Below are 13,789 nucleotides of genomic sequence, written 5' to 3' on the forward strand. Positions count from 1 at the left end.
GTGCATGTCCCGAGAGAACAGCGCAATGGACATGTGCACGTGGCAGAATAAACTCCTCTCTCTCTCTGTTTTCAGAATTCCACCTATTTAAAGTCCCATCTCCAGTCTCACTCTTGACAAGCTGGAGATCCATTGTTCCCGATCCGGGCACTTCCTTCAGTGAGTGCTTGGGTCCAGCCGTGATTCAGCCTCATCTTGTCTCGGCAGCAGTGTCCCTGGGCATCATGCCACTGCGCTACCTAATCATAAATCACATGCTACCCTACAAATCTATAAGAGAACACCCTCTTCAGTGTTTCAGCATATGAAACAATACATCCACACTGTGTCCACACTGGCATGCCAGTTGCAAAACACAACAGCTGAGCTCCCATATTTATAGTAAACACAGTGGGAAACCAAGCTTAAACAGCTTGCTTAGCAAATGCACGTGGTATTGTGTGCACGGCCCCAACAGATGTTAAACCTGCACACAAGTGGAACCTTGCAGTTCTTATTGGAGAAGCACAAAGCGAACTCTCCCGTATTGGTACCACAGCGTCACTGGCCCAGCAACCCTCTCGCAGTACCAGCTGCTTGTGACCACAGGCAAGCAGGCGTGCTGGAGATCAGATTCAGGGTCAGCCTGCGAGATGAGCACTCGAGAGGGGCTGGGGCTGTCCAGGCAGAGGGCAGCTTGAACTGACAGACAGGGAGACAGAGACCCTGAGCTCCCACATACATGCACAGGAAACATCCTGAAAACACCGAGTTAAAACAGCCCAGACTCCTGCAGTGCCTGAGCTGTTCTTTCATCTTTAAATTCCCTTCTGAAACAAACCACAGGCTAAAAGATGGAAGCACAGGGCACCCAGGGCAGAGCTGGGCCAGGAGCTGGGGTGGGGTGTGGGGGCACGCGGCCCTCGCGGGGGGAGGTTTCCAGGAGCACAGCCCCCACGGAGCCGCCTCGCTGCAGGAGCTCCGATTCTTCAGGTCACCCCAGCTGGATGGGCCGGGGGGTCTCCCCTCGTCTGCAGCCTTCTCACAGGTCCATCACTTTCCCCATCCTTCAGCTCCACCTGTGGCCTTCTAACACCAGCATCTGCGTCAGGCCCTGCATGGGACACAAGGGCAGGTCACCATATGTATATGAGGGGGTTTGTGCCTGCTCCTCTTTGTGTTGGGTGTTGTGTTAAGACCGTATGGTTGTCTGTGTGCCCCCCAGGCTTCTCTCAGAGCTCTTCCCATTTCCACGCAGGGCTCTGATTTTCAGACTCTGCCTGGTGCTTGAACCTGTTCTCTCTAACCTGGTGAAAAGGCAATCGACCATCCCAGCCCACTGAGGACCATTGCCTAAGAGCTGCCCCAGAACCACAAGGTGACATTTGCCCCAGAAAGCCAGCTGTAATAGGGGCAGGGGCAGCACTAGAGAGAGCGGCTGCTTGTTCCTCAGAGGCCGCGCAGATCCAAGACGCCAGCCGGCTCCGGGAGACTTCAGGCTGCAGTCTGAGGATGAGGTGCAGAGGGGCAGGGGCAGCGAGCGCGGGACAGCTCAGGCACACTGAAGGGTTAACCATTACATCACGGGCAATGTCAACACCACGGTGTAAGAGAGGAGGTGAAATTGAAGTCTCCTGCTAATCATAATCATCCTGGGTTACGCAAGCCATCAAACCAGCAATCACAAACGTATCATTTCCCAAGCGACGGCCTCGCTGTGTGATTACCTCACCAGGTGTCAGGTTAGCACCCCGTCTGTGTGAGCCCGCAGGCCCGGCGCTCCGGAGCTCGGATGGCAGGGCCAGTGTCCAGTGTCCAGTGTCCAGTGTCCAGTGTCCAGTGTCCGAAGAGCTGCCGGGCGAAGTCACGTCAGCGCCTGGGGGCCCGTCACTACACGCCCGTTTTTTAACACAAGGATTCAATTTCGTTTTCCTTCGGCTTTATGTAGGGATCGTCTTCCTAATCCCTTCACACAGCCAGGGAACAACACGTCCGAACAGATGCGCTCGACGTGAACACGGACATGCTCATGTGCGTTTTCGATGCCAGTACAGTAGATTTTCAGTGCGTTCTTGGCCTGGCTCATGACCTGATCGGCTGTCCGAAGGGGTGGAAAGATCTTACTTCGAGAAGTAAAAGACAGTCGTTCCGTCCACAAACACAACATCTTCCCTGCGCCCAGCCTCGGACACAGCTGCTGCTTGTCAATGACATCAGGGGTTGTGCTGAAGTCAGGCACCCCGGCAGAAGCACAAAACAAGCAGAAAACCACTCAGTCTGAGAAGGTTTGAAACCCACAGACGAGTCATGTCGCAGCGGAAGGTGTCGTTTCACACCTTGGTTACAGGCAGGGACAGAAGGAATGAGCTCCCAGCCCACAGACAACCTGTGCGTTTTGGTATGAAACTGGGACATTTCTATCGATTCAGTTTGGCTATTTTTGTAAGGGTAATTGAGTGTACCACAGCACGATAATGGCCCTGCTTGAAATGTTGTTTTTCCCTTAAAACACACAGGGACTGCGGTATTTTCTCTAGGTAGTGGACCAGTAAGTATTAGAAGAGCCTTTCCAAACAGACCTCTGTTTGCCAAATGTGTTTGTTCAGGCTCTGTTACAGCTCAGGAATTAAAACAATTCAAAGGAAGATCAGCTTCCACACACTTTGTTTTGCCTTTTCATACACCAGCGGACCTTGAAAATACCTCTGAAGCCATCAGGAGCACAAGCAGAACAGCACGACGTCTGCGCGTCTTGTCCCACATCTCAGACAGGCGGCCGTGAAGGACCGCGCATGCTTGCGACATCTAGCGGCAGGACGTGCACTTACACTCGGATCAAACACCTAGCTGTCTCCGCATGCAGGACCATCACTGCCTTTCCATCAGCTAGGCGCAGCGTAAAACTCTAAATGAGATAGCATAAAAGTAAGTTTTAAATTAAGAATTAAAAGAGGCAGCTTTCTGATCATAGGTGGATTTGTATTCTTATCATTATCACTGTATTTTTTTCTGAGATGATTTTTGCTAAATAACCCAGAAATACTTTCCCGTGAAAGACAGAGTATGTATCTCCGACAGAGCCGCGGCAGTGACGTACTTCCATCCTGCAGTGCACACAAGAGACCTGCTTCAGGACTCCTGAAAACCTGGCTCAACACATTTCTCCTGTGAATAACTTCAGTTAAGCTTATTTTTTCCTTATTGAAGGTGAAATAGTAAAACAACTAAGTAATTAATAATAATAATAATTGCTTACACTTATATAGCGCTTTTCTGGACACTCCACTCAAAGCGCTTTACAGGTAATGGGGACTCCCCTCCACCACCACCAATGTGCAGCATCCACCTGTGTGGATGATGTGTGGTGAGAACGCTCACCACACATCAGCTATCAGTGGGGAGGAGAGCAGAGTAATGTAGCCAATTCATAGAGGGGGATTATTAGGAGGCCATGATTGGTAAGGGCCAATTGGAAATTTGGCCAGGACACCGGTAAGTAAAAATAACAACAGAGCAAATTCAGGGGAAAAAAGGAGTAGAAAAAAATCAACACAAACTGCTGATGGTTGCAGTGCCGATGGGGAAGAGTTCAGAATCGACAGTGAAAACGAACCAGAGGGCACAAGCAGAAACTACGGGAAATCAGAGGCACTTCTTTACACAGAGGGTTGTGGGAGAGTGGAACAGGGTACCCAGATGTGCTGTTGAAGCCACAACCCTGGCTCTTTCAGGAAGTGGCCGGTTGAGATCCTGGGATCAATTAGCTACTCACTACCAAGCGTGGCTCGCAGGGCCGCCTCTCGTGACGCGTCTTGTGCTCCTCAGAGCGAGCACGCGCGGGCAGAGGCAGGAAGCCTTGCAGCTGCGCAGGAGCGGGACAAGGTCTGCAGCTCAACAGGCTCCACCGCGAGGGCTGTGGGTTTGGACTGGAAAGTGGGAGGTAAAAACTCTGAGCACCTGACAATACCCCACACTGACAATACCCCACATGCGCACTGGGAGACCACGCAGACTCCACACAGAAGGACCCAGGAGGCAGCAGTGCTCCCTGTCGTGTTCCCGTGACGCACGGACCTCAGCCTTTCGCCCGGGGGACCAGCCGCAGGCAGACAGGACCCCGGGCGCAGCGATGAGGCGGCTCGTCCGCCCGCTGGCGCGGAATCAGAGGGGGGCAGGAACGGTCCAGGCAGAGGATGAGGAGACTGAAAATGGGGGCTGTGCTGAGAGCCAGAGCTTGCAAACAGACACTCCCGTTCTCCACTGCAGGGCCCGGAGATGGTCCAGACGGAGGGGCACCACAGCGCCGCCCTAGCAGGGCACAGCCGGCTGGCGACGCACCACGAGCCCTTTGCACAGCATGAAGCCCCAGGAGATTCATGAGGACTATGACCACGCAGAAGCACCCCAAAAACAGCCCCAGCTGCGCCCCCTCATCTTCCCTGCCGCAGTTCTGAGACGCATTTGATTGGATGTCACCATGGAAACAGTAAGACGGGGGGCTGGAGAGCTCAGCTTCCATTGGTCGACACACCTTTTTGTTTCTAGCAGACCAGCTCGAGACCCCGTGAGTCTGTTCTTGAACACTGGTCTGTAACGGAACTGTCCCACCCCGGGCCCATGGTGTTTGGGGTCTACAGGGATGAAGTGGAGCGGCTAGCAGCCTGGTGTAAGGCCAACAATCTGTCTCTTGATGTCCACAAGACCAAGGAGATGATGGCCGACCTCAGAAGGACTGGGGCTGTCCACACTCCCCTGTGTATGGATGGTTCAGGGCTGGCGTTAGTGGACAGCTTTGAGTTTCTGGGGGTGCATATTACCGAAGACCTCTCTTGGACCCACTATACATCGTCACACTTAGTCACAAAGGCACAACAGTGCCTCTGCTTCTTGAGGAGACTGAAAAGAGCCGGACTTCCACCCCCCCATCCTCACCAGCCTCTACAGGTGTGCCATCGAGAGCGTCCTGACATGCTGCACTGCCTCTGACCGGGGAGCTCTGCGGCGTGTGGTGAAGACAGCCCAGGCCATCGCCGGGACCTCACTGCCCACCATCCAGTGCACTTACAGCTCGCAGTGTGTCAGGAGAGCGTGCACCATCACCCCAGACCCCTCTCACCCTTTTCACACCTGCCTTCCGGAAGACGGTCTCTCAGCCTGCGAGCCAGCAGCACCAGGCTCAGGAGTAGCGTTTTCCTGCAGGCTGCTAGATGACAGAGCCCCAGACGGCACACGGCCTGGTCACCCCCTGCTGTGCCACCGCCACCGTCTCACTGGCGTGTCGTGTTACGACTGTGTCCTGCACTGTGGTCTGCACTCCCCCACCACCCCTGTATTTCAGAATGCTTATTTCCATGTAAATACCCATTTTTTCATTTACCTTCTCTTTACATTGTTTTATTTTTACTTATATAGCCAGACTGCTCCAGCGCATTGTGCACCTCGGCCCAGGAGACACGATATTTCCTTCTCTCTTGTACATCTGTACGAGAGCCGAATGACAATAAACTGAGCTGAACGGAGCTGAAAGTGGGTGATCTTTCTCCAGGAGTGGGAGCCTATCGTGAGCAGCGTGAAACACCGGACAAAAGAGCATCCAGCTGCTCTGCTTCACCGCTTGAGCGAGACGAGAGCGCATCCCGAAAAGCTCCGCCAGGCCCGGGGCGGGGAGTGCTGTCTCCTTCCTGCGGGGGGAAAGGGGACACGCAGCCGCAGAAGTGGTTGTAAAGCGCCCTCTAGCGGAAATGTCTGAGAGGTGCGGGTTGCTGAGAGAAATAACCGGAAGTATCTCAGTGCAAAGAGATGCCTGGAGCCGCCCGAGAGAAAGACAGACCGTCACAGACTGCACCGACACCCCGGTTGCCCCCTCAGGCTCTCTGCTTTAAAGTCATTTAATTCTCTACTTTTATTTAAAGTTATTTAAATTAATTCTGGTCAGATCAAGGTCACTCATCTCCGTCAAGCTCAGTCCGCCGCGCGCTGGGGTTCACGGCGCGTTACTTAACTGAACCATTCATGTAACTTACAGGCTGCTTATTCGAAATCTTTTCGAGACTTCCATCGACTCAGAAATGATACATTAACGATAATAAGTCACGCTTGAAAGCAAAACGTAGTAACTTCCTGGACGACATTGTGCCAGAAAGTGGGGTCTCGGCTTCTTGCGCTGAACACGGCTGCCATCTAGCGGACGTACATAAAACTACATCTCGCCTGGAGGCGCAAAACGGCTGGAGACTTTCAAAGGCAGAACATCCGAGGAACAGGTTTCGTCTTAGTAACCTTTTTTCTGTGTCTGTGCTGTTTTTGTGATTTCATTGTAATCTGTGTACCAAAGGAATGAAAGCTACGGAGCTCTGGTGTAAATAAAAAACAGCATTCAGGTAGCTTTGGTGCAGAACAGGCTGGTGCTTCAGTCTCTGCTAGCCTGCTGCTGGCTCCAGATCAGTGCAGTTTATTGTCATCGGCACAGGTGCACTGACATGCTTATTTGCATGTGCGCTCCAACACAAAGACATTAATCACGAAAAACAAAGACACAGAAGAGCAGCAGCAACAAGTTAAATAACATACAACTTAAGGGGAGTGTCCAGAAAAGCGCTTTATAAGTGTAAGGAATAATAATAGTATTTGCACTTTGGACAGAGGATGCTCATTCAGCTGCATGGGTTGCGAATATCTGCTGTTGTGATTTTAAAAGCTTCAGAATTTTTAGCATCAAATGATTGCTTTTACTTTTCGCCCTCTGTAGCCCTGAGATATAGCTCATATATTTTGCTCACTCTGGTGAAACAAACTGCTGGTTTGAGAAATGTGGCTCAAAGCCCCCGAGCTGATGACCAGCCCGTTGATGTCAGGTCATGGCCACTTGCCTGAGAACCACTTGCACCTGTCTTCTGTGCCTTGTTTAAACGCAAGAAGGTCTGAAATCAAAAGCTTGTACAGTACATCTGTCTTTTTTGCTTTTTCCTAACAACAGCAGGATTTTTAAACTGTGAAACCATGGCAACATTTAGCTGGTTTGAGGATACTACAACTCACAAAATGACATTTTCTTCACCTGATGGATCACTTAGTCTGGCTTCTCTTATATTAATACAGCACAGCTCTGACGACACAATGGGCACCTGCCACCAACATGATCACAGGCTCACTGAGATGTATTGTGTAACTCGCTCTGAGATAGCTACCCTGCACCACACATTGTCCCAGGAAATCGAAATAAATCTGGAGAACTTTTACCCTGCACGCAAAACGCTTTTTTTATTCAATTCAAAATACATCATTCCTCCCCAAGGGGCAATTTCATCAGCATGCTGTGCAGCTCGCAACCCATTCCAAGCAAGACAAGTAAAAAAATCACAACGTTTTTATAATATATAAAAATGGAAAAGAAACAGCAAAAGGTCCATAAAAAGATTCTGAGCTTAACAATGAGACCTATAATACAAAGTAGAATAATAATCAAGGTGTCAGGTGTTTAAGACAGTCCTGAAGTACACGTACATTCGCAGAGGGGGCTCTAACAGAGATCATAGTGATAAAACGTCTTTGCACTCATGGTCTCCGAGCTGAGTCTCTCCAGCTTGTCTCGCACCGCGGGACCGAACGTGTCGTCCTGGGGGCTGAAGTTAAAAGGCCTGATGAAGACTATGAGCACAGCCCTTCCTCAGCTGGTTTCTATAGCATTGCCACGGAGGTCAGGACTTCGACCCCATGACGAGCAGACTGAATCTTCACGGAGACCGGCGGGACGGACAGGGACAGTGCGGGGGAATACTAACATCTCAGTCACTTATCCGTCTACAGGGAGACGACAAAAAAAAAAAAGTATCAAGCCCAGCGTCGGCGGAAACCCCACGCCTGCCGTGACCCGGATTCGAACCGGGGTTGCTGCGGCCACAACGCAGAGTACTGACCACTATACGATCACGGCGAGCTAGCGAGCAGCTGCAGATGCGTCTGAGGCGCTCATTCATCTGCGGGCCCACACGCGTCACCTCCGCTCCGGCTCCGCTTCCGCGCTGATGACGTCTTCATATGAGCAGATGCCACACGCTCCTGCGCGACAGTCCCATATGGTCTAGCGGTTAGGATTCCTGGTTTTCACCCAGGCGGCCCGGGTTCGACTCCCGGTATGGGAATGTGTGTCTTTTTTCACAATTCTGAAAGATAAATATGCTTATTGTGATTCACGGAATTCTGAACGTCACCGGGTCGTCCGAGCGAGTTATATCAATTCGTTGCAGGCAGCAACTGAAGAAAGCTTTTCACTTCGGTTCGAAGCTGCGCTGTGGCTACAACTATAAACAATTCAATCTCAGCTCTCAAGCAAATCGATTTCGTAACAGAAGGAATTAAAAACAATCTGCGTTTCCTTCACGGACACCTTTTTTATATTTTTCTGTGTGGGACAAAAACTGTTTAATAATAATCGTAACAACGCATAGGCGGAAAAATACGTTTATTAAAATGATGGAATCACAGTATATATTAGATATCATTTACAGAGACATGTCGACAACCGTAGTCCGAAGAAAAAAATAAAAAAGGACCATGAAACAACCTGTCGGACCCAGCACGGTGCCGCACACTGCTCCAGGGACCGGTCGAGCCTGCTGCCCCCTGGCGGACACGGGCCGGAAGAGCAAGCGGAGAGCAGACTGCGGCCTGCAGACAACCTCGCGGGAGTACCGTGTTGATAGCACAACCGTGTACACCGATCTCTGAGCAACAGACGGGTTCTGTTCATTTGTATTTTTTATTCCCATTCGGTCATCTCAGAGAAACCCGCCGACACACAGTTGTGCAAGAACCCTACAGAAAGTAAACCCTTTACACAGTTCACAGCGGATACCGGCTTCATTCCTGCTCTTCATCAACCAGCCAGCCAGCAGGCCCAGGTCCAGGTAGGTACTGCCCCCCGGGGGTGAGCTGCTCCCTTGCAGGCAGCCCCAGGGACAGTGAACAGGGCCCCCTCTCACCGCGCTGGCTGGAGAAACGCGTACAGGCCTGCACTCAGCAAGCGTCTGCAGCAGGCCCTGCACTGCTTCCCTCCAGCACTGCCACACAGTGACAACTGCCTCCTCTTCAAAAATAATCAGGGCGCCACGTGGCCGAGTTCAGCTCGGCTTGGCTTGTCCTGTGCAAGCATGTGAACCGTGAATTAGCCTGAAAGCAGGGAAGGGACTGAAGTATCAGCTGATGGGATTCCCTGCAGGTAAAACTGCAGCTGCAGCCTGAGCAGTGAACACGCACAGGCGACACAGACAGCCGGAGGGCACTGCACCACCCTGCAGGGCCAGGAGAGGAGTCTGGGAGAAAAGGAGCACTGGATCAAGACACTGCTGGACACGTCTCCGAGATTCACCAGCAGGGATGCAGTACCGGAACAGAAGCAGGAAGAGCAAACCTTCACACCGACCGGAAATGAGAGGCCATAAGTAGGGAAGAAAAGCTAAAAGCTGTCGCTACTCCTCCATATGTACTGTGTAGACCATGCACAGTGCTGAAAATAAGTAAAAGACAGCAGCTCTAACTGCTTTGAACCATAGTGCGGGCTTCAGGCAGTCATGAAACAGTTCAAGCAGGCAGCTGCGTCAGCAAGCACAGGCTGCAAAGGAACAAGTGAAGGTTTACTCCTGGCTGAAAAGAGAAGAAAAGAAACACAATGTTTCGACTGTGGAGCCTTCTTTGGGTGTGGACCCCGAAGAAGAAGGCTACCACGCTGAAATGTTGTGTCTTCTCTGTTCGGCATGGAATAAATCTTGACTTGTTCCCTTCAGGTAGTCATGGCCTACTCCTGGGGGCGGGGCCACATCTTTCTACAGGGGGCGGGGCCACATCTTTCCACGGGGGGCGGGGTCATGCACTCCTCACTGCTCCTCCTTCCCCGTCAGGAGCTCCCGCTTCTCCTGCAGGCTCCTCTGCATCTCCCGCCTCGTGGCCATGAGTCTGGTCTGCAGGGCTGCCACCTCGGCCGACAGCTCGATCACTGCAGGTGGGACAGACAGGACACTGAGAGAGTAGACAGTTGGACAGACAGGACACTAAGACAGTGGACAGGAGGACAGACAGGACACCGCTGTGAGAGTGGACAGTGGGAAAGACAGGGAATCGCTGTGGGAGTGGACAGGGAGACAGACAGGACACCACTATGAGAGTGGACAGTGGAACAGACAGGACACTGTGGGAGTGGACAGTGGGACAGACAGGACACTGTGGGAGTGGACAGTGGGACAGACAGGACACTGTGAGAATACTATGTGCGGTGGACAGGACAGCAGTTTTCTCCGCCCTGCTCTGCCCTCCAGGATTCAGCCAGAGCGTGTCGGACTCATCGGTGCCCTGCGTCAGCAGTCAAGACCACCGTACTATTGTGTTGTGCATGGGAAAACACTACTGCTCAGTCCCTTCTCCAACAGAAGGAAAAAAATGAATAACGAATGAATAGAGAATTTTATGTTATAATTTATCCTGCATGGTTGCTACACGGGTTTCTGTACTTCTACCCGATCCAGAAAGTGGAAGGTCTGAATGCTGAGTGAAACCAGACATCTGGGCAGGCAAGCTGTGCTCTGGGCACAGGAGTCCTTGAGTACCCTGGGAGCTCAGGAACCTGCAGTAAGCCTACATGCAGGATGTCTGCCTTGTCGAAATTAAGCATGTGCATTCAGTCTTCAGATATCAATTGATTTTAGACTTAGGCATAACATTATGTACATAATATTCATTGGAAATTGAACTTGCTTTAGTTAAGGAAATATGTCCACTCTGGCCTGTGGTAGAAATGAGTCAGAAAATGTTTTGAGATGATATTCATTTTGAAAAAATACTCTTGTAAAATAACAATGGTGGCATTTGGAATTCTGTGCCTACAGCTATCGTGAGCCGTCTGTGCAGGCCGACTCACCCCGCTTGAAGTTGGACTGAGCTTGTTTGAGACTCTGTGGGACCAGGATGCCAAACCACTTCAGTGGGTCCTGAGGCTGAGGCTGTCCTCCGACCTGCCTGCTCACGTCTTTCAGCAAAGATGCCTCTTGAGGCTCCTGAGGCTCCTCCGTGGGGTCCTTCGGTTTATTTGTCTTTCTCCTTCTCATGCCTACATTTCAGAAAACATTAAATCAACAACTATGTGTGATTTTCCAAGTGCCCGGTCTTGCTATAGTTGCTCATTCTGCAGACACAATTGTGAGAAAAAAAATTGTGAAGTTAGAGGCAGGCAGAGAGAGCAGTTTAGTAAGTTAGGTCCTAGATCACCCCGTCACCATCACAATTTCCAGGGAAATAAGGAACAAAGATAATTCTGTTGTTCTGCTCAGCTCCACAGGCCAGGGTTCACTTTTAGCAGCTCTGGTGAGCACTGCCAGGGAAAGAATGAGCCAGTCGAATACGTATTTGGGTTGAGTGTGTCTGGAAATAAATGTAAAGTAAAGGTACATATGTAGGGCAGGGTAACTCTACACCCTGCAGAAGCACACAAGCAAAATAAAAGGATAATGTTTTCAGCAACACAGAACTCCAGTAGGACCAGCTCTCAGCTGAGGTCAGGAGTACCACTGACAGTGCGGTGGGCAGAGCCGGCGGTAGTTTTTCGGGTGAATTCGAAGAGAGGATCTACCTTCCTCTTTCGGCCCGATCTCCTCTGGGAACCCGCCGGGAGGCTGGAGCTCCTTCCTCTCGGTGCGGAAAGCAACCTCGCCGCTCTCCAGCGCCCTGTCCCAGAGCAACAGACACACAGCTCAGAGCACACGACGGCCCCCATGCACCCCCCCAGAACTCTTCCTTTTTCTGCGGATCGTTTTGAAGGACTTTCAGATATTTCATTTTTTAAAAGAGGTCGACACATCAAAATTCCTTTCAGCTCCTTACCGAGCTTATTCTCAGTTTTATCAAAGACCATAATGCAGAAGACAACACCCCCTTCTTTCACTTGTTTGTCTCCGTCTACACTGTCTCCCAGGAGCAGCAGGACGTGAGCAGACAGCTGGTCTGCGGGCAGGAGAGTGGCTCTCACACACCTGTGGTGGACGTGGACGAGCGGCTCCATCTCGCTGCCGTACTGCAGGGCAGACACGCTCTTGTTGCCCATGGCGTAGCGCGCTTTGGAGATCGCAAACCAGCCCTGCGGGAACGGACATCACACAGCAGCCACAGGGGCTGGGCTGAGACGGTGTGCAACTCCAGAACACTTCTTGTTAAACGGAATGCAACGAAGAAACAATTTTTTTTTGTATCGTTGCATTCTCAGAATCCCTCGGCCCCCCACGCCCCCGCCACCCCTGTCCAAAAGGACTCCCCCCCCATGGTCAGAAGCTGAACCCCACCCAACCAAACACCCGCACTGCTCTGGCACTCTTCTAGCAGCGAGGAGGAGACTCTGACCCATCTCCTGTGGTCCTGCCTGTCGCTAAGGCCTCCTGGGCCCAGTTTCAGGACTGGTTACAGGCCCTGCTTGTGTGGGAGTGCAGCCAGGTCTGCCTCTGTCGCCCAGTTTCTACGGCCAGGCTGTGGTCACTGAGCCTGGACTTCGTCAGGGTCTGTTTCTTATCTCGGTCAAATATTCAGCTAGCGTGCATTTATCGTTTGGGGTTCTGTAGCATTCCAGTTTATGTTGTGTGTGTCTGTCCCCGTGTGTGAGATATTGCTGTTTGATCTGTGCTGTGATACTGGTTGGTTTGAAAGGCATCGAGGTTCCAGTCAAGGGAGCAGGTGGCCTGGCCCTGTACATGATTATAGAGAACTATTACCTCAGAGAACTGTGGAGAGAATGAAAGGAGGAAGCAGAAAATCTGTGGAAAATAGAGGGCAGAGGACTGAGCCTCAAAACCCTGCGATACTGATTATCATGTACAGAAAAACGGGACCGTCATGCTTTGGAAGCGATTCAAAAAGACATGTGAACTAATGCACCTGAACAGTTGGAATTATTGTTATGTAACTTACATACTGTTTTAGGTATATATAATATTATAACGTTTTCCTTATTGTGCGCGACTCACTCACCTCCTCTATGAGTGAATTCAAAGTCCTTTTTCTATCCTCGAGGAGTTCCAGCTGATCCATGAACTGCAAAAGCAGCTCATCCAAACGGAGAGACACCTCTGTCACTTCGACACCCATCTGTCTGTCTGAATCACTGAACCGGTCTTGTCCGGCAAACAAGCGACACCGAATCAGGGAAACGGGCAGAAAGGCTTCTCACTAAGGACGAACACACGGAGAGACCTCTCTCTGCCTCTAACTACTGTGCAACATAAACATTAAATATGTGGAATACAGCTAACAAAGCCCGAATATTAACTTTCAAGAATATGATCTGAAGGTAGATACCGAATGACCTCAAACAAAAAGTCAAAGCAGAGGGCAAAAATAAAACCCTTTCAGTGATTAAACGCTCCAATCTAATCAACTAAAGGTACGCAGTTACGTCGAACAAAATTTAATATTTACGTCCAGTAACCTTGTTTTTAAATAAAGGAGCTTTCATGCGGTACCCCGGAAGTAGAATTTACTCCAACGTCACATGACCAACTCAGCTGAGTCTGAAAGGAGGCCAATCGGCTCCCGGCACTGACAGCCAATCAGAGATGCCCCAGAACACGTGCTGTACAGCAGTTTTACCTGCTAGTTAAAGGTTCAGACTTTGGAGTAAAAATACAGGGCTCTACAACAGATCGAAACCAATACAAGTGAAACGTATTTATGTTGTAATTGAAAAATCTACCTTTCCCATAATGGCAATCCTAACCGCTAGACCATATGGGAGCGCACGGCCACCCCGTTCCGTGTGTAATGACAGCAAAGTGTAATT

General features: G+C 50.8%; 1 protein-coding gene, 1 long non-coding RNA gene and 2 other non-coding genes across 5 annotated transcripts in view; 2 read left to right on the forward strand and 2 right to left on the reverse strand.

Moving 5' to 3' along the window:
* Positions 1-7,840: 7,840 nt before the first annotated feature.
* trnah-gug (transfer RNA histidin (anticodon GUG)) lies at positions 7,841-7,912 on the reverse strand. Its single transcript has one exon. It is a non-coding gene; the product is annotated as a tRNA-His (tRNA).
* Positions 7,913-8,048: 136 nt separating this feature from the next.
* trnae-uuc (transfer RNA glutamic acid (anticodon UUC)) lies at positions 8,049-8,120 on the forward strand. Its single transcript has one exon. It is a non-coding gene; the product is annotated as a tRNA-Glu (tRNA).
* A 305-nt stretch (positions 8,121-8,425) lies between these two features.
* On the reverse strand, positions 8,426-13,625 carry vma22 (vacuolar ATPase assembly factor VMA22). The gene is made up of 5 exons (XM_088623657.1): positions 12,982-13,625; positions 11,997-12,100; positions 11,597-11,691; positions 10,889-11,077; positions 8,426-9,970 (listed from the first exon to the last, which is right to left on the reverse strand). The coding sequence occupies exons 1-5, from the start codon at positions 13,096-13,098 to the stop codon at positions 9,852-9,854; spliced, it is 624 nt and encodes a 207-aa protein (XP_088479783.1). The 5' UTR covers positions 13,099-13,625; the 3' UTR covers positions 8,426-9,851.
* A 21-nt stretch (positions 13,626-13,646) lies between these two features.
* Positions 13,647-13,789, forward strand: part of LOC148673982 (uncharacterized) — a 21,650-nt gene continuing 21,507 nt past the window's right edge. Inside the window, exon 1 of one of the 2 annotated variants that reach the window (XR_015933495.1) lies at positions 13,647-13,789. This exon is cut by the window's right edge and continues 1,534 nt beyond it. This is a non-coding gene — a long non-coding RNA (uncharacterized LOC148673982). The other variant, XR_015933496.1, reaches the window with a different exon arrangement.

This window comes from Lepisosteus platostomus, chromosome 3 (genome assembly GCF_059453375.1).
Source record: "Lepisosteus platostomus isolate fLepPlt1 chromosome 3, fLepPlt1.hap1, whole genome shotgun sequence".
NCBI classification, from domain to species: domain Eukaryota; kingdom Metazoa; phylum Chordata; class Actinopteri; order Semionotiformes; family Lepisosteidae; genus Lepisosteus; species Lepisosteus platostomus.

Coding starts and splice junctions, on each gene's coding strand:
- vma22 (XM_088623657.1), bottom strand. CDS start 13,098: ATGGGTGTCGAAGTGACAGAGGTGTCTCTCCGTTTGGATGAGCTGCTT. Junction 12,101..12,981: donor TGAATTCACTCATAGAGGAG/GTGAGTGAGTCG, acceptor CCGTTCCCGCAG/GGCTGGTTTGCGATCTCCAA. Junction 11,078..11,596: donor GATCGGGCCGAAAGAGGAAG/GTAGATCCTCTC, acceptor TCTGAAATGTAG/GCATGAGAAGGAGAAAGACA.